The sequence below is a fragment of the Hydractinia symbiolongicarpus genome, chromosome 15 (genome assembly GCF_029227915.1).
Source record: "Hydractinia symbiolongicarpus strain clone_291-10 chromosome 15, HSymV2.1, whole genome shotgun sequence".
Lineage (NCBI taxonomy): Eukaryota > Metazoa > Cnidaria > Hydrozoa > Anthoathecata > Hydractiniidae > Hydractinia > Hydractinia symbiolongicarpus.
The window spans coordinates 9587585-9614565 of record NC_079889.1 but is presented as its reverse complement, the minus strand read 5'-3'; the positions used below and the strand labels follow the sequence as shown (position 1 = coordinate 9614565).

Sequence of the window (26981 nt, the reverse complement as noted above, 5' to 3'; positions counted from 1 at the left end):
AAATCATCATTACAGCTCATAAAAAAATTATTTCTGAGGCGTCAATATGTAATTTTAATTAATTCAATCTATGTTTCAAGTTACAGGTTTTGGAACCGTTCCGTAAAGTACACCTGAGACTTTTTGCGGTTTTAAAATGAAGCCATAATTCACGTCAAAACCTTTTTACGGTACGTTCTCACCCTCCCACTCAAAATTCTGGGATAGAAAGGAATGCAGAACATGAAATCAAGGAAATCTTATCTGGGTTAACTACTCTCATAGTTGAAAATGTAAGCGAGTAGAAGCTCTCCTTTAAAAAAATACCTTTTCCAACAAGGAGGTATACATTGTCAGATTTTAAGACATTGTAGAGGGTTCGCCGTTAAGGGGACGATCACGAGGGTTACCGGTTAAAGGAACGGCCGAAATTGAGATACATCCTGATCATTATTCAAGATTCGATAGCATATCTTACAACACCCAGCACTAAGAAAATGGGGACCTTATTTGAAATTTTTATTTTTACATTTTAAATGTATAAATGTACAAATATTTATTAAATAAATTAAGAAATCAGAATAAATAACAAAATTCTGCGGACTAATATAAAAAATTCAAACAAATAATATTTTTAAAAACGTCAGCCTGGCCTGCATACATATCGTCGCACTTTACATAACCTACTCAATGTTCTTCAAATCATAACAAAATATGACAGAGGACAAAAAAAAAATCACAATAAAGAAGTCATCTAGAAAAATGCGCAATTAATTCACACTGGACAAAATATTTATTTCCTGATGTAAAAGATGCTTAACGAACTCGGTCAATAAATTCAGTTCTTACACACAAGTTTTGGGTAAAAAAAATAATTAAAGATTAAACATTGCATCGGATAAGTAAGGCCGCGTTTCCACGAGACAAAAGTAAAATTCGGCCAAAGAGAAGTTCCAAATAGCAGTAAAAAGCGCGACTTTTTATGTCGGTTTATTTAGAGTTGCATGGGTTAACATTGAAAGATTTGCCGAGATTAAAGAGTTACCTAAAGTGAGTTTCAACATGCCAGTCCTATATGACAAAAAAATCAAACTAGCACACATACAAAAATGTCTGTCAAAAAATTTATACATCACTATCTTAGTTAAGTGCTGATAGAATATTTTAACCCTTAAAAAACATAGCATAAACATTGACACATCACAACCAGTCCATTTGTCAGCCTCGTTTTGATTGACGAGCCTCGTGTGCGTGCACTGGGTAAATGTGATGATGCATGTTATGCTGTTTCGGGAACACTTCTTGCTTCATGTTCTAACATTCTTTTATATCTCGGTTCGGCCAAGGTGTTGATAGCTCGAACTGTTTTTGGATGGCCAGGACCAAACACCTAAAAACATACAATTGAGAATGTGGTTAAATAATTTTTCCTACTCATCTCGCAACTATTTTTGGAAAAGTTGGGGGAACATAGAATGATTTTTTAAATTTTTTTGAATAGGAGGTTGGTTTTACGGAGAAATGGAATTAGGGAAAGTACAACTTCAACCAAGAATGTCAAAGGAACTAAAAGACAAAAACAAATTGGATTGATCAGATGTCATTTTAGCGTGAGCTGATGCAAAATGTAAATAATTTGGTGAACAATGTAATTGAAGGAGAGTTTTTACTGAAAAATCAGGTAGTTTAGGATTTTTAAAAATTAAGATTTTATTTTTACAAGGATGTTTTAGAATCTTTACATAACGTAAAATCCCGTTAAAAAGAATTATTTATTAAGAAATGTTTCCTTAAGACAGAAAACCGTTACATTTTCGACAATTTTTACCCTATTCCTAATTTCCATAAATTTTTATCCATACCTTTATCATTTCGGCACCCTTATCATATTGGCAGATGGATACATGGGAATGCATGTATTCACCCATAGGCACAGTCAACATATTCTTACCGCCATGCATGTTGTCTTTAGGCGTTTAAAATGATCGAAAGCTTTATCGTAACTTCCGACCATTTCGTATGCGATGCCGGTGTTTAACAAAATACGTGTTGTAAGAAGATGCTTCTCTCCGTAGCCTTTTAAACACAGCGCGAGGGAATCTTTCAAGAGCTAAAAACAAGGGTTCAAACTAGATAAAACCTTTATAATTGACTTGTTTAAAATAATATTTCTTAAAGTATAAGCTTTTCGGATAACATAGGTCATCAGCGCCATATAGATGGATTTTCTCCGAAACAGCTTTACTTTTAAAATAATAACACTTTTAAACAAGCCTCTAACCTCTAATAAATTGTCACAGTACGGAATTTAAAAAGTCTTTAAGGATTTAAATGAGTTTAGAACCTTAAGAAAACAAATTTTCATCGACTTAAACGACCTCAACTGTCGTTGCATTATCAGCTGTGAATTAAAAGTACATCAATACCAAACTCACCTTCTCACGACCTTCAAATGGTTGTTGGAAGTCAATGATGGCTTTTGTCATCATACATTCTGCCAAGTGGCCTACATCATTTAACTAAAATAAAACTAAGGACATTATTTAGAACTCAGTAGTTGTCCCGTTGAATACCTTCAAAAGCACACTTGGATTTAATAGATATGTTCGCTGTCAGTCAACCGAAACTCAAAAAATGAATGCTGGGTAAATTTTTTTTGGATCTGATCCAGAAATAACAATATCTTGTAACTCTAACGAACGCAATTGTTAACAGGGTTTGAAGCATGAGATAACCACATATCTCATGCAATTAATTAGCCCATATTTTCAAAAAACTGGAAAACAGATTTATATTAAAAAGATCCTGACCGGTTAAAACGTACAGATCGATCTTAATTTGTTTTTGGAATTCAAGGTCTGATTTTAAACTTTTTGTACGTTCAAGAAACAAATTTGTAACATTGTTCAATCAAGGTTTTAGATGAGTAACTTTTTCGTTTTTTATTTGTCTACGTTTTTATGCTTCTATTCTAACAATGACTTCCCAAACTAGTTAGTGTGACACAAAGCCCTGTTTTAATGACCCCAAACCAATCGTATCATCCGATTTTTTTTTACAAACCAGTGTTTGGTAGGAGTCAGGTAATTTTAAAACAACCAAAATTAAACATCCTACCGGCCGACAGAGCAGTTACGCCCAATTTTTTTTAACAAAGGAAAAAATATAAAAGTTCCAAGTTTCTTTGGTGGACCACAAAGTACAATAAATCATGGGACAGTAATTTTAAGTCTCAACTAACTCAAACAAAATTATTATATTCGCCTTAAATCGGAAAACCCACTGAGAGAACTCACATTTCCCTAACCTTATCTCCTCACTTACTCCTTCCTTCAGCCGAAGCTGTGTTATTTCTTTGCACATACCTCTGTAAAGACTTTAATAGCAGCGTCGATAGCTTGGAAGGCTTCTTGGCGAGGCTTTGCTTCGTAAGTGATATCTGCAACGTTACTCAAATGATGCGAGATTAAAATGTTGGCAAGTGCGCAACGATACTAAAAAAGAGAATGCAATGTCCCTTATGATTATATTACATAATACAGGGTATTTGATGGATAACATACTGCCACAAATGTGACAGAACATTCCTTAAGGTAAACGCGACATGTGCAGAAATTTTGTTTTTGTTTCACTTGTGACTCTTTTCGTTGTTAAAGCCACAACTATGCTACCAACGCGGTGGTAATAGAGGTATCCTTCCCACCAATCTCTCATCCCGTGCTAAATCTTCAAAGTGCAACTATCCTACCAACGTGGTGTTAACAGAGGTAACCGATCCTCCAATTTCTCCCGCTGTGTTAAATGTGTAACGAGCATTGCAGCTCCACCAAGTAGTCTCCAAATAGTGGTTACCAATTCTGTAAGACGATGTCTTGCGCCAGTGGCAAAAAATATCACACAGATTCGGCGAAATAGCGAATTTAAAATATTAGTTAAAATTTTATCCATTAGATATAAAAATACCAATCACAGGCGTGAATAGTTTAACCTTCTAATTCTAGGTTCATATTTAATAAGCGAGAGATATCGTAAGCTTTGTCAATAGAAAACAAGGACAATAAAGAAAACCGCATTACGTACATCGTTATCAGTACCACTTAAATGCTTCCGATATTCCAGACATTTTCTTCCATACTCCACAATCAATTTGTTATCATCGAGCTGATCATCATTCATGTATTGATGCGCTTTATCTATTTCACTTTTGCAGAGCGCCATGTTTTGGTAAACATCGGCCAACTCATCATTCCTCTGACCAAGTTGGTCCATCTCATCAGCGAGGCGCTCTTGCATTAAACCCAACGCTTCAGAGTACTGGCCAGCTTGAATTCTAAGGGAAATTTTGAAATTATTAAGGCATTGCAACTAGAAAAATGTCATGATTTATTAATATTACGTCAAGGCTCTTCAATAATAACAAGGCCACAGTTAACAATATTAACGGAAATAATTTGAAATCACAGAAATAACAAGACACTGCATGCAAAATACCATAAGTTGATTAATTTTCGCTAAAACAATGGACCACTTAAGGTTTTTTGCGAAGAATATATTTACGACATTTTAATTTATTTAAAGCCTATTTATAAGATACAGTAGCCTTTAATTAAACTTGCTTACATCACATAGGCTGGCCATTATTTTTTCAACTACAAAAAAAGAAAATTTCTTGAGAAAAAAAAAATTAACTGTAGCTAATGAGTCATTATATCGCAAAGATTTATTGTCGCGAATTGACATTTCGGGAACTTTCGCACAGAATCTTTTTCGCGAAATTTAAGAAAATAAATCAACTTAACTTTTTTTTAGAAAATTTGAAATATAAATTTGCAAAAGAAAAACAAAGACACGAAATTACTTTACCAAAAATCGGCATATTGTTAGATAACACAGAAAGCAAAGAGAACTCACAAGAATCCATAAACTTTCTCCACCACTTCGACATATTCTATTAGTGGCATGTCAGACTTTCGCAGATGCTTTAACTGTTCATGATAGACTGCAGATGCAATACCATAACCACCACACTAAAATAAACAAGAAACTCTATTGATTAAAACACAAACAAAAAAGAAAAAAAAAGTAACAAATACATGCACAATAAATTCGAACAATTAAGTGTTACATTTAAAATCTAGAAGTTTTTCCCCTCTAAAGAATGTGCTCATATAATACGATCCTCATATCAACACAATTCTTAGGAAAAATGGGTAAAAAATAAACAAACAGAAAAGGTAAAACAAGATTTCTGTAAAAGGTAGGAAGGTTTTAACCCATATTCCTGTCCCTAGGTCTGCAAACAGTCTTCAGCAGACACTTTCTTTCAATTAAATGAAACTCTTCATCTATCTTCCTATGAATATTCAATATGACTCCGCTAATTAAATGCCAGATTAAAACCAAACTTAACAGGCGATGAAACTCAACTATGAATGTTTCTTACAGGGGTTGCAAATGTGGCAAGGAAAGGAAAATTCGTTAACTGGTAAAAGACAATTACACTACACACAAGTAAATCCCACCTGCCGCCAAGAATGCAAAAGATCAATGCTGAACTCTTCAGAGTACATTCGCTCGAACACTTCCCAGTCCATCAAGCATTGGATTAAACGATTATTATCCAGCAACTGTTCCAGATGGTAAGGAAGTTCCTATGGTATGCAAGAAACGTTTTAAAACATAAAATGAATATAACCCGTGTGAATGTTCACATTCCGACAAATCGGGGTGAACACTTATTTAATCAACTGTTAATTATTTAATTAACTGTTAATTAATTGTCTAGTTAATTAGTTAATTAACGATACGTGTGATTTTCTGCTTTTCTAGCCGCCAGGCCAGGTAAGCACCGTTTAAATTGCGCTAGTCGCACTTTTTATTACGGGTTTCCTTTGCGAAATAATCCACATCAAGCCCATGAATATCCTAGAATTTAAGTAAAACGGTCTTGCTGACATCAACAACAATTAACACGTTTTGAGAGTTTGCATCTAACCAAACAACCAAAATCAACTGTAAAGATGGAAAGGTTTTGAATAGCCTGTGTAATCATGTGGGAGAAGAACTTTAACATCCCCCAGCTTGTATCGCTATATCTTTTTGGAAGACTGTAGCTTTTTTAATGTTGTTAAAAATAGAAAATGTGTTCATGCTGCATCTGCACGTAATAAATACGATTGCGATTTCTCAAACAGAAAACAAATTGCAGAGTAGAAAACCATGCTTTACCTCGGCCTTTCTATCCATATCTTGTACACCTTCGAAGAAATCAGCCAGAACGCCATGCCAGAAGTTGTATTTATGCTGCTTCAACGCATCTTCACCACTGAAATACCTAAATAAAACACACTTTGTCTCAAAATTAGGCGACATGTAACCAGCTAAGACTGTACGGTCGTGTGCAATGCCGATATAAGCTGCAGATAAAGGGATAGATTATAACCAGCTCTGTTGGAAATTGAAGCCCTTAATTCTTTTCTCCTTGTGAATTTGATGCTCTACTTTCAAAATAAAATAAGCGTCCAAAATTGAATTTTTAAGACGCCCCCACAGTCTAATTCTCAACTAACTGTTTGTCTGTGTAATCTGATCAAGTACATTATTAATAAAACATAACACACAAGAATCTATATCCCATAAGTAAAACCGAATAGTACATTTTTATTTCTTAATGAATATATTGAAACCCCATCCAGAGGCTGTAGGAACGCTGCAAACACAAACCTTCTGTGATTTCGGGAGTCAGTTTTGTAAGGTTTTGAATTACCTTTGTGAAAATCATATACGTGACCTCAACATAAAAGATTGGAACAAGGGTCCCGACGATGGAGGACGATGGACTCTATTGTGTTCACATTGGCGCATAAACGCAACTTTCATTTCGGCAAACCTTATCACCGGACTTAAATTTATCACCAAACCTCAATGTATCACCTTACTTTAATTTTTTACATAACCTCAACGTATCACATAACTTTATTATCTCACCCAACTTCAATTCATTACCCTAATCCAATGTATCACTTAACTTCAATTTATCACCCTAACCCAATGTATCACCAACTTAAATTCATTACCCTAACCCAATGTATCACTCAACTTCAATTTATCACCCAACTTTAATTTATCACGCAACTTCAATGTATCACTCAACTTCAATTTATCAGCCAACTTCAATTTATCACGCAACTTCAATGTATCACCCAACTTCAATTTATCACCCTAAACCAATGTATCACCTATCACCAATTTATCATCAACGCCAATTTATCACGCAACTTCAATACGTAAATTTTTTAGCTGTACTTAACTCCGCAAAAAGAAAAAGAAAAAAAGAAACAAAAGACCATAACGTACTTTCTTCGAGCTGCTTTGCTCAACGAACGATGATAGAAATCCAATCTTCCTTCCCCAAGGTCTCCACAGGGTCTTAGTAACGGTTTAAGATTCCTGTAAATCACAGCCCACTCACGAGCTGGCAAATAGTTGATTACTTTTCTGGTCTTGGTTTTGTTCTCTAAAATAAGGAAATTCACGTTAAGTTACACTTTAGCAAGATTATATATATCCAACTGATGTGAACCATAAAGGTACGGATTATTTACACAAAGGTATTTTTGGCAGAGTAAGAACAATAAGAAAAATAAATATTAAAATTATGTTTTAAAATAAAACATTTTGAACTCAAGAGTATTAGACATGCAAAAAAGGGCATTTGCAACGTCAAAGGGAATATTACAGTTTTGACGGAGTAAGAAAAACAAAAATCAATTATTCATAAAAATTATTTGCTTAAGAACAACAAAAATCCATTATCCATAAAGAATTATTTGTTTATGTCAAAGGAAATATTGACAGTTACTTAATTAAAAAAATAGATACAATTAGTTACATTAAGGCAAAGAATGTAATATAAATACTGAATATTTAAGAACAATATTTAACAGCTACCAAAGAGAAAAACATATATGCATGTAATAAAGTATTTTGATTAAATAAGCACCTGCACCAGAAGCGCTTACTTAAGCAAATTTTGAAACAATAGGAGCTGTTTTAGCAGTGCGCCTTTTTCAGGTGATGATGCCCCTAATTTTAGGGGTCACTCAAAATGAATTATTTTCTTCTGAAAACTTACTTTGCTTTTTTCCTTTCTCATCGCCCATGCTTTCACCATCTTCAGCGGTGTTTTCGTCTTTAACATACGTTTCTTGAACCATCTTAGCAATATTGTGTTTTGTTTCTTCAATATTAGCAGCAGCTTCTTTTTTGGCTTCTGATTTCTTAAGTAGCTCCGTACCATCTTCACCAGTATATTCCGGTACTTTTAAGTTTTTTTCTTCAGCCAGCAATGCTAACAACTCCGTTTCGAGAAGGCCATGACGTGACACTTCCAACATACACACACAAGCTTTCATCAATTCACCACCAGCTTCACCTTCAAACCTTTCAAACACAATTTCCTCCAAACTAAAAAAACAAATATATATTAGTTATTCAAAACACAATTTTTAGCAGACATTTAAACACAATTTTCAGAAGACATTCAAAACACAATTTTTAGCACACATTTAAACACAATTTTTAGCAGACACTCAAAACACAATTTTTAGCAGACATTTAAACACAATTCTTAGCACACATTTAAAACACAATTTTTAGCAGACATTCAAAACACAATTTTTAGCATACATTTAAAACACAATTTTTAGCTGGCATTTAAACACAATTTTCAGCAGACATTCAAAACACAATTTTTAGCACACATTTAAACACAATTTTTAGCAGACATTGAAACACAATTTTTAGCAGACATTCAAAACACAATTTTTAGCAGACATTCAAAACACAATTTTTAGCAGACATTCAAAACACAATTTTTAGCAGACATTTAAACACAATTTTCAGAAGACATTCAAAAAACAATTTTTAGCACACATTTAAAACACAATTTTTAGCATACATTTAAACACAATTTTTAGCATACATTTAAACACAATTTTTAGCAGACATTCAAAACACAATTTTTAGCATACATTTGCGAAGGTTAGGTTCTGGGAAAAATTTTAAAGGGGCTTAATTACAAAAGTTTATTTCTTTAAAATATGTTGAAATTTTTATTCATTCTTAAATTACATTAATGAGAGAAAAAAAATTCACACTATCATTTTCATCACTTTTATATCACTAATAAGGAATGTTTAAGATTTCGTGTAATAAATTTTAACCAACTCTTTAAACAAGTTTAAAATCGTGTTATTGTTTTTATCGTTGTTGACATTTTATTGTAATTTACACCATATTTGAAAGGTAAATGTAATAAATAATTAACACCTATATACCCGTCACGAAAGTTAGTCCTTGCAAAAAAATGATTTAAATGATTATTCGCAAAACAGGTGACATACGCAAAAGTTATTTCCCTGAATTTTGCAATATTTTTTGACTCGTAAAAGTTTTTTCCGCTCAGATTTCTTCGTTTAAAGTAGTTGAAAATGGAAGTGGTGAATCAAGAAGTCTACAATGTTCAACTATTGGCTGCTCACCTTATCAAATCATCAGGCAAGCTTTCGATCTTATTGATTAATGTTTCGAATTTTCCATAGACACGTAACTCCTCACAGGCTAATGTCAACCACAAGGGATTACTGGATCCTACTTTGTCGAGTAACACTGTCATTTGCTCATCATCAAGACGTTTGTTGTAAGTCTGTAATATGTTTTCCACGATTGCCTACAAAAAGCAAAACAAAAATTGGTGTAAAGATAAAAAGCATATTGTCCTTTTACCATTATTGAAACTTGGTTATTCCTTTAAAAGCTCCAGTTTTCATTCCTTCTAGCTCCTTAGAACAGGTATATGTTATACTTTCCATATGAGTCACATGTGAACACAAACAAGCAAAATTAAAAAAGAAAAGACTAGTAGTTAGATAACAATCCAGCCTTAGTATTACTGTTACTTGTTTGTGTCACATAGTTCGTATGGTTTAAATGACTAAAAACGTGTAAACTAAACTGGTAAACTGAATAGACAACATCAATTTGTTATTTAATTTTTTTGATTTTGCATCACACATTTAAAAGCCTCAAGGCAGACAATTTGAGGCGCATTCCCATTTCATTTATATCTTATTTTTGTTGTTTCTTCACTTTTCTTATTTTCTTTATATTTACACTTTCCTTTTGCTTATATAAAAATTCATTTCATGTTTGGTTGCTAAAGCAAATAATTAGTGTGAATTATTTTCTCCTATTTTTCCTTTTACAATACATAGAATACAGGTAGCCCAAATATACCTTGTGGTATCCTTTTGAAAAACAAAACCTCTACCTGTCTTGATGTTTTATCCAATGGTCCACAAACAATCTCCACGGGAGATGTTTTAAAAGCTCTTATAGTTTGGTGACTGATTGTACTCTCTATGGTTGATATCACAACGCGGACATTTGGTGATAGTTTTTCAGGTAGCCAACGATTTAAGTATTGTTGCTTATCTTCATCGATCTATGGAAAAGCATACATCATTCATTAAATATATTTATTTATTTACTATGTACATCGTTGTGATGATCTTGTATAATTTATCACTAATCCTAATGTTGTTAGTTTGTCTTTTTTTATTGTACATTTATATACATGTATCATACACTATTTCATGAGGAGCATCTTTGCAAATAAGGATCTAAAAAGTAAACCACTATTCTTGTTGTTGTTATTTTTGTTCTTATTATGTTTTGTTGACAGTTGGAATATTATAATAAACATCAAAGTGGTAGTAACCAACTATTATACTTTGTGCTATTATCTGCAAATATACACACTTTTTCCTTCTTTCTGCACAACGTAGGTCCAAGGAATAAATTGGTTGGTCCAAGGAATAAATTGTAATAACAACGACTGCTTTAAATTTTTAAATTTCAAAAGGTGCGTCAAATAAGAGTAGTTTACCTGATTAACAGCATCAATAAAAATACAAATTGGATCTGTTAGTGGATTGGAAAGCAGGTTAAAGGACAAATTAATCAGCGAGTCCAAGTCACTCAACACTTCAAGCTTAAAATAAAAACAAGATAAAAGCATCAAGTGCACTGGGTAAAAGACACTTTCACAGAAAAGTAGTTTATTCTTATTGTTATTCCGAATTTACAGCAACAGATAAAACTTCTAAAAATGGGTTCCCAAAAAAATTTCTACAGTTGTCAAATTGCAAATTAAAGAACACAATTTTTCAAAAATTACTATTACAGAAAGATATAATTTTAGATGCCTTTCAATGTCACGTAAACGCATAATCGCATTTTTTATTTTATTTTTTAAAATAACCACAACGGTACTCCCTTTAAAAATTTTAAGATCATCACACACTTGCAAATATAAACAGGGACAGACTTGGATTAGGAAAATTCTGAAGAAATTGTGTCATAAGACGGTTAACCAAAACCAAAGATTCTGGTTAACTGAGACATTTTTTGTACCCATATTTTTAAATTTTTTTTTCTACAAAATATTACTTAATTTCTTTCATGATTCCATTATATGCGTTCTTTAGATCTCCGACCACACACATTTTTTTATTTAAAGTGACAAAATCAGATCATTAGCATTTCTCTGACCTCTCAATAATCCTGCATTAAATTTCGTCAAAAATAAGGATAGAAGAAGGGAAACATTTCTTTAATAGTTTTTTTTATTACCGCATCTCAGTTAGTTGGACTATTTAAGCCAGTACCTCTATCCCCAAAGACTAAGGAGGAATGAGGAGGCAATGTCTTTAGCATGTTATACAACAGGATAAAGAGTAGGATAAACACCTTATTAATTCACATCAGAGAGATTTTGGTACATTTGCAGCAGAAAGCACATGCAATTGTTTTAAGTGTTCTTTTCGGTGTGTTGCATTGAAAAACTTCTTATAAAAGTTGGCATTTTGCATATCCTGTCAATAGCACACTTTGATGTATGTGCATGTCTGTGGAGGTGTGCTCGTGCTACACACCTCTCTGAAAAAGCGTGCATCACCGTTGTTATCATCAAAATTATCACATACATACTACAGCAAAAAATCTCCATGGTGACAAGTGAATTTATAACATTTTTAACCTGATATTCACACGTTTAAAGAATAAGCAGTAATTCAAATTCTGTGAATAATTCGAGCATGATTTTCATCCATCATAAGGTCAACTTAGATGAAGCACATGTAAAACTTCTAAAATTGGCTTTCCTATAATGTAGAAACGTATATCTACAGAGAAAAGCAATACCTGGTCTGGTTTAATTTCCTTTGTGAGTCTTTGCAAGAAAGAAGCGAGATCGGTTGATCGTGGGGTAGCACCAACAAAATGAAAAAATACCTTGCAAGGCTTTTTTAAACTAAAAGCATACAAAATATTAACAAGTGTAGTTAAGTAAACAGATTGGAAGGTTTTCACTATACGAGATATCACAGCTCAATTTAAATCAAATTTATATGAACTGACAATTTTTGCACAAAGAAAAATTATTGTCCTCGTAAATACTTAGATAATGTAAAATGACTTGCAGTTCGATAAAGAGGAGGTTTTTTTATAAAATAAAGAAAAAAAGAACAACATTAACATTCCATAAGTCTTCTTTTTGTGTAAAGGAGTTTTCACAAGAATGAAAAGTTTGGACCACTTTCTGTTATGCCCAACGGCATCAATGTTTGTATTTAAAAGCTTTTACATTGGAAAAATGCAACCATCATGGAAATTGAGCATTTAAGCACTAGTTTATGTACGCTTTAACACAAAGCTGCTTTTATGGACTCCCAAAATTTATAAACTTTATTACAGATTTTTATTAATGCCATTCTGCAAGCAGCCCTGGGCAACACTTGAATCAAAAATTGTTGATGTCAGAATTTTTGCAATTGAAGGCATCAAATTTGCGGAAATAGGGAAAATATTAGCTTAAATTTTAGATTTGTAAAATATTGGTATACTTGCTTGTTCTTTAGTCTCACTAATGTCACAAGTCCCCTGAAGCTTCTCAAAACATTTAAAAAATTCTGCACATTTTACTCAACTCAAAAAAAAGGTTTTCCAAAATTAAACATTTCCGAAAAGAAATCCCACGTAAAGTTCAAAGGATACAGAATATCAAGGTGTAAATTATAAACACAAACATTTATAGCAACAAGTTAAACATGGAAATTTGCTACCCTTAGAAATTTTCCAAAAAAAATAGCCAACTTACTCTGACATTTTAATTTGTTTTTCTGCTGCCAACATGGTAGCCTTATGAGCACTTTTTGCTACCAAAGCACTTTTGCCAGCACCTGCAAAACCAACAACAAGCAACGGTGCCATAGACTTATTTCCATTCACAACATATTGTTCTATCTGTGGAAAGAAAGTGTATAAACTGGTAAGCCATTTTACTGATATACAAAAAGCAACTTTAATGGGAGAAAGGAAGTTGTTTCAGTGATCCAGAAGAAAATATTGTAGACCATATTTTTGCAGTTCAAGTTATACTTACACAAACTTATGTTTGCAATTAAAATGTGAGTAGTGTCTTAACTCGGAAAAATTTAGTTCTGCAAATTTTTTTCCCTGAAAGTATCTAAAGGTTATTTTATGTAACAAATAATTTTGTGCGTTTCTGTCACAATTAAATTTCGCATTTTTGGCGAAGTAGGCCAAAATTAAGGTTTACAATGCTCCCGTCAATATGCACAACTTTTTACATTATTGATCCCACAGAAATTAATTAGATTAAGTTAGAATAACGTCTCATTAAAATTTCACAGTAAAGCTTGGTCTGGTTCTTCACAGTTTCCGTATTAATGAAAAGAACTAAATTTGAGAATCAATGCAGTTATAACTTGAGACAAAATTTAAAGTAAGTTGATGGATCCTTACTTTGACGGCTTTTCATCTCTCAATTGTGTAAACTTTAACAATTAGAATCCCTTACTTTTTTTCAAACAATGCCAAATTTACAAAAACAATTGCCCAAAAAGTGCCAAAATTGGGGCGAAGCGAGGACAGAATGGTCAAAGATTAAATTTGCTTTGCAAATAATTGGTGAAGAAACAAAAAAGTTCCATCATGCAATTTTATGTGTGAAATCTTCTGCTCAGTCCTCACAAAAATAAACATCTCTTCTTCTTTAGTGCTTTGAGAAAGAACTAATCTAATTATTCCAGGAATCTGTAGGTTGTGAAACAGACATAGAGGGGAAACTACACTTAGTTTTAGAATATGGTATGCAACAAAATTAATGCTAAGTAGTACAAATTTCTATGAAATGATTATGTGTCATTCATTTTCACCAGACTTTTTAATAGTTATTTTTAATTGTTAGTAGGAATCATGCTGGTCATTGAATAACATAGACATTATCATGTCATGACAAGCAAGTCATTCTACGGTACATTTCGACAGCTATACAGCTGACATCGACAAGCAGTGATTGTAATTATCTTTCGCTATGTATTACTTGGAGAATGAATAGATGGAAGTAATAAATTTTGTTACATTTTTCTCAAACCATTTTGCACTTTTTTTCTAAATATTCGCTTTCCGAAGTGCAGGTAACCATATTTTTGAAAGTTTATATAAAATACCACTCAATATGATCATTCTTCCAGCTATTGGCCTCATTCTCATTTTTGTCTGTACCTAAGTTGTTGTGCACTAAAACAACTTGTTTGAGCATTCGTTTTGTTTTACCGACATAAACAGCATCACAATCCTTACACAGGATTTAACAGACAATATTATATTGATGCAACAGTATATTATGTAGCGTGTTACTTGTCTGTGGTATATGACATGCACACTATAGCTACTTGTTCATTTTTTTCATTCCCCCCCCTACTGTTCCTATCAGTTCGTGACTTTCCTTTAAGCCTTTTTAATGGCTTGTCTTGAGTACCCGTTTGCAAGAAAGCGTTGTTTACACTACATTAACTGCTCTGTTCAATGAAAGATATTTGGTGATTAGATGTGTACTTAAGACATTGATCAGTAAGAGTTGGTTTGCAGAATACTGGAACTGAGAAGTTACTATCGTTGCCAGACTGTCTAAGAAAGGAAGCTTATCATTAGCATTTCATTAACATATAATATGTTAATGACATGCAACTACGTGTGCTCTTTTGATTATTAAGAAGATGTCAACCACAAATCTTTTCCAAACTCTGAAAGCGTAATCTGAAGTTGTTAAGGCTGCAGTCTCATGGGCCTGCATATATATTTCAGGTACCAGAGAGGAAGTTTAGTAATTATCTCCTCAACTAATAAATAGCTAAAGATTATTACAATAATTGCCCATCCATAACGTAGCCTGGAGTAAACTCGCTTGTTCATGACATAATACTATTTATATTATTTAATGGCAATGACTCTACAGAGTGGTAATTTTTTAAAGTAATCATGCTAGTGTTTCATTAACAAATGACATAAACAAATTGCATGCTCCCTTCACGTCAAATCTTCTGGTGTACGTACATACCTCATCTAACATTTTATCTCTTCCTAAAACACAAGATGAACGACTGTCCAGAAACATCTAAAAATATATACAAAGCTATTTATATCCAGTTTTACTGTTAGAAATTGCATATTCCATCTTACAAGCACAAAAAAGAAGAGCAAAGTATTTTCATACTTCGTGTGATTCCTTTTGTATTTGTAAAGGGTCCATGGGACTTGGATCAAGTGGATACAACTCTTGAATTCTTTTTAAGAAGAAGTCATGAACCTGAAAAAGGATTAAGAACAATTAATTGGCTAACTGGTTAGCCTGTGGAAGAAGCCACAGCTTAACCTTCCTAAGATTTCTGCCACTCCTCCATATTTACCACATCAGTATTTTTTATTTTATGCTTTATTGTCTGCCTGGCAGCACAAGGTAAAAAACTACTTCATATGGGTCAAACGTAAATTACAACAGGCTTGCCTAGATATATGTATTATATTAACAAAAATTAGGCTGAGTGAAAATGTGAAGTGGAGTATAACAAATTATAAATGGAGCAACGTCAAATTTACATATTAAAAAGGGCCTTACTGTTTTAGAAAAATCTGAGTCATCGCCAGATATTCCTTTGAAGTTTACTTTGTTTGCACTTCCATCTTGGTTACACCGGACAGAATAATGTTTCACACTGTCTTCCTAGAAAGTAAAGAGGACATTTTATCATGACTTAAACTCTTCAGAAGGCACATACTATGGTAAAATAAACTGTATGTACACCATTTTTCTCGCCGCAGGGTTATCGTTAAAACCTGAGAAGTAATAGACGTGTTAACCAGAGGCTGGAATATTAGAATGATTGAATTAAATTTAGGTCAGTATTTTTCTTTCTAGATAGTATTTTTTCTAAAAAAAAGGAACAGAATCTTAATTCATAAAAACCTAAAATTTCCTTATATCATTTACCCTGTTACGCGAAGGAAATAATGAAGATTTTACATATGGTACTCAATTCTCAATTAAATTTGCAGCAATCAACAGCAGGTTTACTAAAAAGCTGGTAATATTAAAGATGCGGAAATAATAGTAAATAGAAATATAATATGAAAAATATATATAACGAGAAGAGAAAATATAGTAAGAAAGGAATTGTGAATACTCTTTTTTCTGATTACTGGGAATGTGCATTCCATATGGATAGCCTTATACTTTTTATTCCACCGCAACTTAAAAGTCAAATACCAAACATATTTCTAACTTTGCAACGTTTTAACTGCTTCCGCTTCGACAAAAGTTTGAATTAAGAATTTTCAGGTATCTTTAATTAAGGAAGGAATTTTTAATTTTAAGTTTCTGACTTTTATTATTGAGGATTTTTCGACACTTTCTATCATCATTCATCTAAAAATTAGGTGATATTATACATTGAAAAGAAGGACACGTGGTAATTTTCACTGCTAGGCTAAAGCAAAAAAATATAAATTAAGAAAATAACTTACTGGAAAAGTATCTTTTATAATTGTTTTTAATTTATTTAATTTTTCTTTCAGAAAGGGCTCATCATTGAAATAATCCTTTTTTGCTACCTCTGGAAACTCTTCTTGTTCTTCAACCTTTCGAATCATGAATAAGGCTAAAAATAAAACAACAATTATTTATGTGTCCACTATCTAAGGCCAATGAAGGACCAGTTTTTGACAAAAGGAGAGCAAATTAAGAAATACAAAAGGCAAAAGAATGAGGATAGGGACACAAAAGTACTAAATAAGAGTCAGAATTTTCCTTAACTCTAAAAAAACTTTATAGAAGAGATGTGATATTCTATACTTCAGATTGCAATTTTATCACTTATCCATTTAGTCATTGTCATTGATAAACTTTATCATGTTACAAACAAGCGAGTTTGTTATACTTCGACAGCTTTGGTACTGCCCCTACCAGCCAAATATATTAACAATTTACACTTATTTTTGGCATATTTGTTATGTAACAGGGAACTTAAGGATAAACGTAATTTTTTTACAATTTTTTTTTTTAAGATATGGATTTCAATATTCTTTACCATAATATAAATATTTAATGAGTTGTCGGTAGTTTGTTTAACACCTTCTGCACATCTTTGAATTGGCTATTGTTGTAAAGGTCAGGTTGCGAAAAACTCTTTTACGGAAATTGTGGATGTTCGTTTTTCACAATGTATACATGACTTAAAATGTCTGAAACTCCCCTCCCCGATGGAGGAACTCAACAAAACTTTGCACACATGCTCATCGATACCTGCTGCAAATGACTTTGTCACATTTTATGTCCATTTTGATTATTTAAAGAAAAAGACAGGTTAAAACACAAAAGAGCAAGCAAAAATTCATTTTTTCACAATTTTTGAATAAAAAACGAACAACACGCTTTTTCGAAAAAATGTGACATAGTATTGTTGCTTACCACCCAAAGCTAAGATGAGCTAAAAAGCAGGCCAAGTATCCGTAGAATTAGAGATGTTATCCAGATGTTATCCAGATAAGAAGATTGAATTGGCTGGGGCACTTGGAAAGAATGGAGGGGGATAATTGGGTAAGAAAGTGTAGGGACTTGATAGTTCCTGGGCAAAGCCCATAGGCAGACCGTGAAAGACTTGGCAGGAGGTTATAAGGACAAACTTGATACAGAGGAAGTTGAGTTTAGATCTAACACTCAGATTGGATGAGGGTCATTAATATACCCCATCCAACCCATGCTAGCATGGAAACCGGACGTTAAGCTGAGGATGATGATGCTATGGCGATGCTAAAGTTATTGATAATTATGACGCAACAAAAAAAAATAAAACGGAGGGGGTCTTTTGACGTTTTAATGAAAAACAAAGATGCGGATTTATGGCTACCTGGAAAAAAATTTAAATTTCATATTTATATTATCTTACAGACAATTTAATTTTGATGATAAAAAAAAATTAAGAAATAATGAATATACTGAATATGTGTCTATACCCATACAGTTTTTAGGTGTTATGTATTTATTACATTCCTCTTAATAGATTCCAGGATTGATTCATCTTGGAAATCTTTTAAATTCCAACATGAAGCAATAGTGAAAAATGCTTTCTGTAATTAGTAACAATGAATATTCCAAAATTAAAAAACTCACCATTAGGGTTCAACTGTCGAAAAGCACCATGCACAATCTCCATTTCTGTCACTGACAAACCATATATCCACCCATATTGAGCAGCAACATTCTGAGACAAATCTTCAAATGTTGGTATCCAACCAGCTCGATCACTAGAAGAGCATCGGAATGAATGAAAAAACAAAGAAACAAATAATACAAAGAAACTCAATTATAATAACAGTTATCAATATTATAATGAAATGCTTTTTTGAATTCTAATAGTATTAGATACATACACTTAATGGCCACTACATACACTACAAAAGAAGAACCACAAAAGTAACTCCCACTCATCAAAACACTGACAGGAATGGCAGACACGATTCTATGCCATGTGACAGATTAGTTATTAAAACAGTTTTAACACCACTGTGGTGGAATTTGACTTAGGAGGTTTATTCCAAACAGTAAGTCTGAAACACTGACTTGAAACATTATTGAAACAATTCTATTTGTTTCTTAAATCTGTGTAAATAGAGTCCTTTTAATTCAAACTTTTCAAATCGGTGATTTTTTGCTTGCATATGATATTTTATTGGCCTGCCTAGTTAATGTGAATTAGGAAGGCATAATTAAATCCATGGTGTCCTCCATCCCTTAAAAACCACATTTGTCTGCCTCGCTATTGCAGTACTACTTTGTACAGAGACAACTACATGCACTTTATTTAAAAACAAAAACATACCCAGACAAATTAAGAAAGAAAGGAGCAACATTATCTTCACAGCATCGATCCAACTCACTGAGACATATTTTTATTGTATCCTCTGTTGTAGAATCTTTAGGCACACCCTTTTAAAATAAAAGTTCCTATTTTAATTAAGCATATATTTAGGAAAGAAAATACAGCTATTATAGGAACTTACAACCAACATGAGTTACTAATTTACAAAATTCCCTCTCCATTATTAATAATATATACCAAAACAAAAACAATTTAAAAAAATGATCATTTTGAAACTGGTAATTTAAAGAAACTTGGGAACATTTTATAAAATTTCAAAATAATCCTTTTTTGCCACTATTGACAGTGTCGCAAAGTTATTAAAATTTATCTTGTATGAAAGTAGAAATATGTTGACTCCTTCCTTGGCAAGACTAAATTTAGGTCAGTTTTCTAAAGCTGAATCAAACACTCATTTTGCAATCAAAAGAATAATAACGCCATCCAAAGTTACAGTGTATCAAAAGTACATGATTCTATACACTATTTTGATCCATATTTCCGACTCTAAGGAACACCTTCACAAATTACTGAAAAAAATATATGGAAAGGTCATTGACTTTGCACCAAAATGGTACATCTGTAATTATTTGCCTTTCTAATTAAGTGGATTTTTCAAACCGGCTATACAACTAGTAATTCCTGCTAAAACAATGATCAAATTAAATAATTAATATACTTAACTTGGCGTTTAAAAAATTATATATCAAAATTTCTGAAATTATTAGATGCATATTGTAAGAAAGTCTGTAACCTTTTTCAAATAGAGCTAATGAAACATACCCATCGCAAATCACATTCAACAAGTCGTAATTTTCGTGATTCGCACCATAATCGTAGATCGGGAAAGACCTAAAATATAGAATCAATGTGATATTGTTCTCTTTGGAAAGTAAACCCATAATTAATCTGCAATGTTCAATAATATTACTTGTTTATACATTGGATAGAATAACAAATAAAAGAAACTACACAATTCCCATCCATGTCACTTAGTTTCAGGAAACAGTATTAGTCGTATCCACAATATATATTATAGTGCAAAAATTGTAGACAAAGTTAGTGAATGCAAAATTTGAGATGGACACAGTTTCAAAAATAAAAAAAAAATAAAATTAAAAAACGAATACAACATACACAATACAAAAAATTTTGAAAGGAAAATTGGATCGTCCGCACAATATAGGAAAAAACAATTGTAGAAAAAGTATGCAATACCTCCTTGACTAAAACCTCTCTTTCTTGATGGAAGTCTTTAAAAGTTGAGGATACAAAAAGACGTATAGTTTTCCAACCTTTACGACTTGCTGTGGGCTTAACATCTAATGGATTTTTTGAGCTTGTCTGTTTCACAATTTTCCACATTTCTTCTGGTGTTGTTGGAGACAGTTTGGAAGCAGCCGCTAGCGTCAACTGAACTCCGTTAGGCTCAGCAGTGTTATCACTAAAAGTATATGCAACAATTAGCAAATGCATAGCACATTAAGACTTTTAAAAACAATATTTCCTCTATTTTGTCTACCTGGACTTTTCATGGGACTGTTGATTATTCCAGATATAGAAAGTTAACAATATCCCGCATCACAAATTTAAACCACATATAATTCTCTAAGAGCCTATGATTCCAAAATTTATTTATTTATTTTAACCTTTAAAACAAAAAACTGTCTCAAAAACCATCTTAATCTTAATTCACGTCACTTCAATTTTACAAGTTTCGCAAAAGAGATTTATGAAAAAACTTAAAAAGGTAGGGGGCTTAGAACTTATTAAACTACTCAAAGCTGCGATCTCATCCTTTACAAAGTTAAAGTACTCATATATAAGGTTTGCAACGCATTAAATCTGAAGAAAATTGAAAAAAGTTAAAAATTGTGAAAAAAGAATTTTTCTCTATTTTTCAGTTGAAATCTTTTCAGTCAGTACTTTGCAACAACCCTATAAAACTTTATATATATTCTGAAAGTGTAGTGCAGACTGTGTCTAGAAATAAAAAAAAGATCATTAATATACTAAAAAAACTTATATAACCTTTGAAAATGGTTAATGGGTCAAAGCGGACCACTGTTTTTCAAAATTTCCTCAACATTTGTAAAATATTACACAAATTTCATTGTTATCTGTTAGGGTACCCATAGTGGACACTCTAAATCAATATACTTTGCCTTACCTTGCCTAATTTAACAAACAATCTTGGAAAACGAGGAAGAATTTTCACGTTTTCACTTTTTCCTATTCTTCGAAGCACTTTTAGACCTATAAATCACTTTAGTAACTTTTGTAGTATTACTGACTTTGGGTGATTAAAGTACCACCATTTTAGATATAAGGCTTTAATAAAGTGACAAATTAAAAAGAAACATGCGTTACCATCAAGGCACATTTTATTAGGCAAACAAAATTGCAAAAACACAAATACCAATCTGACACCTAAATATGAATATTATTAAAATAGCCATACCTCCGCCACTATTAAATTTTGCACCTTAAATTTCAAGCCATTTCTTGAATAAAACTATGCCAGAGCTACAAAAAACACACGCTAAAAAAATACGAGTGCTATGGTGTGCGAAAAATCGCACTCGTAAGCAAAATTTACAAGTGCAATGTGAATATTTGCAAGTGTGATTCACACTTAACTATTTTTTGTTTACCGCAACAGTTATGTTATTTAAGCTGCACAGAAATGAATTTTGTAAAACGTATTAAACACAAGTGCAAGGTTGACACAGCGTTGAACATAATGATGTGTTGGCAGATTTGCTATATGTTTTTGGCATTAAATATATTTCTATACATTTTTGATTTCTCTTTCCCCTCTTAAAAAGATTTTTTAAACTTGTTTTTCTTTTTGGTGTTACATCACGAAAACATTCGGTCGAAAGCTATATTAATGTACAGGACACCTAACCTCTCCCATGTTCTGGTTATATTTAAGTTGCATGGGTGCGCACTCTTCTCGCAGTATTCTCTGTGATGATGAAGGTCGGACTGACTTGTGGCATGGTTCCAAATGGTCTTCCGTCTTTCGTTCAAGTCTCAGTGTAATGCACCAGCCGAGCATAAGAGTGTCAGCATGAAGAAAAGGGGCCGACTTACATGTTCTCTATACTTTTTAAACAAATCAATTACAAAGAAATGAATGTTATGTAATAGCCTTTTTCATTGCTCTATAATATTTTAGAAAAATAAAAAAAAATCATGAGTGCAATAAAAAGCACTCGTATATTTTTTAACGAGTGTTTGGGCGAGTGCGCGTGTGATCGCACTTGTCTCAAAGAATGGCCTGAAATTTTGGATTAAATGTACATTGTAAATTTATGATTGAAAGCCTTTATATATAACATTATCTAAATACTATTTTTAAAATATGATCCTGCTATCTGTTAATTTGATTGTTTTTGGGTACGTTTAGTATGATTTTAAATAATAATAATAATAATAAAATATTGCTGAATCAGTGACTCATTGATTGGTTTGTTTATGATGATAAATTTAATTTAAGAAAAATATCTTACAGGGTCTGTTCAGGACCTGGTGAAGCAACCGGTTTAGAAGTAGCTAGTATACGCGTCGGCTGTTTTACTTCTGGTGGCTGTGTTCTTTGAGCGGAGGAAACTTTTGGATGATTTTCCGGTTGGTTGTTATCTAAAAGCAAAAAATAGATTATTGGAAATACAGAACTATACCCACAGCCAAGGAAAAGATAACATAATTATAAAATCACCGAAGAAACATGTTGTGAAGAAGCAGCATGCTACCTTTTTCTATGTATCAAAAATTCGATTTTTTTTTATTAAACTTTATATATATGGAAAAGTAGATACAGTAACAAATAAATCGAACATATCAAAGAAATTGCACTTCATTCTTTGCGACGTCTAAACTTTATATTCATGAAGTTCAAAGACATTTTTTAAAAAATAGTAAATTTTCAGGACCGGAATTTTGGTTGATCAACTAACAATAACATATAAGTCTATAAAAAGAGTTCGTTTTCTAAGAACAAATTATTCTAAACTGTTTGCATAAAATTTGCATGCTTGTAAAATGCCTTTAAAGAAGGGATGGTTTAAATTAATTAAAAAAAAAATTAATTGCTTTTAAAATTATATTTCCATCACAAATATTGATATTTTTCTTACTTTGTGTGACAGTCTTTGGTTTCTTCTTAGATATAATATGTCCCATTTCTGCACATTTTTTTATAAAATTGATAACTATGTATATACTGAACCTTTTTAGACAAAATTGGAAAACATAACATAAAAATATTAAAAATAAAAATTCAATGGTGTATAGGCAGCATATACAGGATTGGCCATTAACTAAAGTGGTGGTGAGTGGTACATCGCACTCCCAAATGGCACATAGTGTGTAATGGACATTGCATATCATCTTACGATCATGGCATGAGCCCCACGTCATGTTGAAAAAATGGTATGCGAAGTGTGAAAAACAAAGCTTTGTATCAACAAAGAAATGGTTCATACTGTCATATTCTTAAGTGTATAATTTATTTGTCTCAACATTACAAATCAATTTATCTACACCTTTATTACTTGAAAGTTGCGATATTCCATAAAAGTAGCGAAAATAAAAAAAGTAAAAGAAGAATATTATCAGTAGGTATAATTTTACCATTTTTTATTATTTTTAACAGCAATTAATTACAAATCCTGGGCATTAGGTTGTGAAATACATATGCGATGTTGCATGAAATTGGAATCAGGATGACATTCACAACCAAGATGCCCACTTAAGTTACTTTTAGTCACAGGTTTACCTGTCGCTATTAGGCTATAGGAACCTCTTATATATTGCGCTTATGCATTGATCACTATTTTCTTGGTACAGTGCATTACCAGGTCAAACATAGATAGTGCTGTGTGGCAAGCTGGTCACGGCATGGTGTAGTCTGTCTGGCACTCATCTAGCAAACCTTGTTTTTCATCGAAATATTTGATATTAAGAATAAGGCAAAAACTCTTTTAAACAAAACACACATTAAATATCAGTGCTAAATGACAGTACAACACTTTTCTCCAATCGGGTGAGTCTCCCCCAATTGGGGAAAATTGCCGTACTGAATGATGCATGATAATGAGTCGACACAATTTTACTTACTAACACAAGAAGTACAGCTAGCTTTAGTAAGTAGAAACTGGGGAAGAAAAGGTCAACACTATTTTTAGGGCTCAAATTACCTCTAACAGCACATCTATTTAAAAAAACAGTTATTATAGCTAGCTAGTTATAGTTTATTAAAGGCATATTTTGCATTTGCAATATTCCTGGCCGAGATTAATTTTAGCTAGCTAGATAGCTAGCTAGCTAGCTAGCTAGCTAGCTAGCTATATCCAAGAAACAAAAAAAAGATCTTTCTGCAAATTTCAAAGAACTTCACAATTCTTCACTGTTCATCATATAAAGGACAGATTTATCACATGGAAAACTGCACCCCAGAAAATCTAATAATTGCTGCAAATGTAATATCAGCAAGAGCAAAAATCAGATAAGCTGCTATAGTTAGCCAGGGACAAGGGAGAGAATGCTTAGCTAGGCTATAGCTTGGTGGAAAATCTTAACGAGCATTAAAGAATAGCTTTAACATATGTAAATACAAATTTAACCATGACTACATTAAAAAAAACATTAAAATATAATGTGATAGCAAAGGAAAAAACTTACTTTAAATAAATAAAAACCATTCAATATAAGCATGGAGTTTCCTCTCTGGAGAATTTGCTTGATTGTTTATATCTGTCCACATTGCCCAGTTCAGTGAAATAGAATATTGTTTAAACATACTTTATTAATTGAGGCGACACGAACCTGTCCCGAGAACTGTAACCCCATTAATTTAGTCAATAACTCTGCCACTCCGCGACCTCCTTCCAAGGGTCCTGGGGGACATTTGTAAACATTCCCAAATTCTGGTTTCTGATGGTATAATGTGCATCGCGCGAATCTTGCCAGCAGTACGCATATAAGAGAGTAGAACAAAAAAACTTTGGAGAAGAGATTGCTGAGAGCATCCATGATCACATTGCATAACATCCCCTATATCCTGTGTATCACAACATACACAGGATATTGCGTAGCAGGAACGGGTCCCCCATATGTTCGCAAGAGAAAACTTAAGGCTATATTCCACGTAGAAATCGGGTAACATACTTTTTTTTCTAATTCCATACACAAGGTTTATTATCTGACGAAATTTATTCGTAGTGAAATCATCCAGGGACGGTTCAGATTTTAAATTGATAATTTCGATGTGGTCTATTATAAAAAATATATATATAAAATCGTATTATAACGCATGACAGGCCAAAGCCATTCGAAAAAAATCTAAAAAAAACAACAAATATACTTTATTATGATAAAGATGTTCTTCATATGGAAAAAGTCAATGTGGAAGTCAGGAAGAAGTAGTGGCCGCTAAGTACAAGTCTTTTTGTGAGAGTTCGATAAGGACTCCTTTCATTCTTGCGACAAAATCATACAGGAAAAAAGATTGACTTTCATAATGAGGTTAGGCTGTATGGGATTCTAAAGCGAGCAAAATGTCTTAATTTTACGCTCAAAAATTTGCGACATGTTGTTCATGCGTTCCTGTACTAACCGAGAGGCTAAAAGTGTTTTAAAAATCTTGATGGGCTCTTATAGAAAAAACTACCGATCGCTTGAGGAAAAGGAAAAGCAGTTCGCTCGAACGGTAATGTTAAAAAAATTGATGATTCCCATATAAATCTGCAATGAAGGTTAACCTTTACTCTTTTTGGTTGCCTGTATTTTGGCATTTGCTCTCACCATAAAAGAAATTCACGATTGTCAAAACCAGTATACAACCAGAGTTATTATTTTAAGCTAAGTTTGCGTAAGCTCATAAACCAATCAAATTTTAGAACGCCCGTAATTGGTTAGGGCAGTCAAAACAAAAAAGAAATAACTCACCTCTCAACCTCGATCCCACGGCCTGTAGCGTTTCATATAAAAAAAACACTATAGGACCGGAAATTGCGGTTGCTCACCCCTAAAAGTCCAAGATAAGTCCAAATTCGCGAAGGAAGAATCTTTTTTTAAAAATTTGAGTGTATTATTTATAAGAACATCAAATAAAAGTTGCGTATATATTTTATAACCTAACAAAGAATCTAACCTATTCAACATATCTATAGTCAGCTACTCCTTCAAGAAAGAATTTGAAGAAAATCAGTTAAAAAATAAATCTTATATTTCTAAGGTAACTGTGACAATATCTATATTGCTTTCAGTCATTTCTGATAAAGCTAACCTACCGTGGAAAAACAAGTTGAATTCCTATGAAGTATTGTTTTTTAAAATATCTAGATTGCTCCTCAAGTCTTTTCACTTATTAGTTTTATTAATTATGCTAATTAATGCATAAGATGTATTCGATAAAAATAAGGTGTTGTTTTATGGCTATCAAGGTATGTGGTGCTGTAAATACGTTCTTACCTCTCCAGTTTGAAATTTTGAATATGTTGATATCAATATAAATATTTATTTATCCTTAGTATCATTCATATCAGCAATTGTTTCTCAGCATCTAACTTATTCCGCATAATCAAATCAGCAAGGGCTTGACTCTTTCGTATGAAACCAACTTGTTTTTATATGGGAGTTAATCCTTAAACA

General features: G+C 32.5%; 1 protein-coding gene across 3 annotated transcripts; it reads right to left on the bottom strand.

The window, feature by feature from the left end:
- Nucleotides 1-485: 485 nt before the first annotated feature.
- Nucleotides 486-25120, bottom strand: LOC130628727 (TPR repeat-containing protein DDB_G0287407-like). 3 transcript variants are annotated; one of them, XM_057441713.1, is made up of 25 exons: nucleotides 25011-25120; nucleotides 22838-22967; nucleotides 20538-20763; nucleotides 20103-20171; nucleotides 19281-19387; nucleotides 18572-18705; nucleotides 16927-17060; nucleotides 16022-16126; nucleotides 15620-15712; nucleotides 15464-15520; nucleotides 13199-13344; nucleotides 12244-12352; nucleotides 10928-11032; nucleotides 10310-10483; nucleotides 9522-9709; nucleotides 8114-8445; nucleotides 7336-7495; nucleotides 6208-6313; nucleotides 5502-5630; nucleotides 4891-5006; nucleotides 4060-4309; nucleotides 3345-3473; nucleotides 2415-2498; nucleotides 1931-2089; nucleotides 486-1369 (listed from the first exon to the last, which is right to left on the bottom strand). In XM_057441713.1, the coding sequence occupies exons 3-25, from the start codon at nucleotides 20682-20684 to the stop codon at nucleotides 1259-1261; spliced, it is 3144 nt and encodes a 1047-aa protein (XP_057297696.1). In that variant the 5' UTR covers nucleotides 20685-20763; nucleotides 22838-22967; nucleotides 25011-25120; the 3' UTR covers nucleotides 486-1258. The 3 variants fall into 3 exon arrangements, with proteins under 3 accessions (XP_057297696.1, XP_057297697.1, XP_057297695.1); XM_057441714.1 differs by lacking the exon at nucleotides 25011-25120 and adding an exon at nucleotides 24447-24539; XM_057441712.1 differs by lacking the exon at nucleotides 25011-25120 and adding an exon at nucleotides 23465-23762.
- Nucleotides 25121-26981: the final 1861 nt, after the last annotated feature.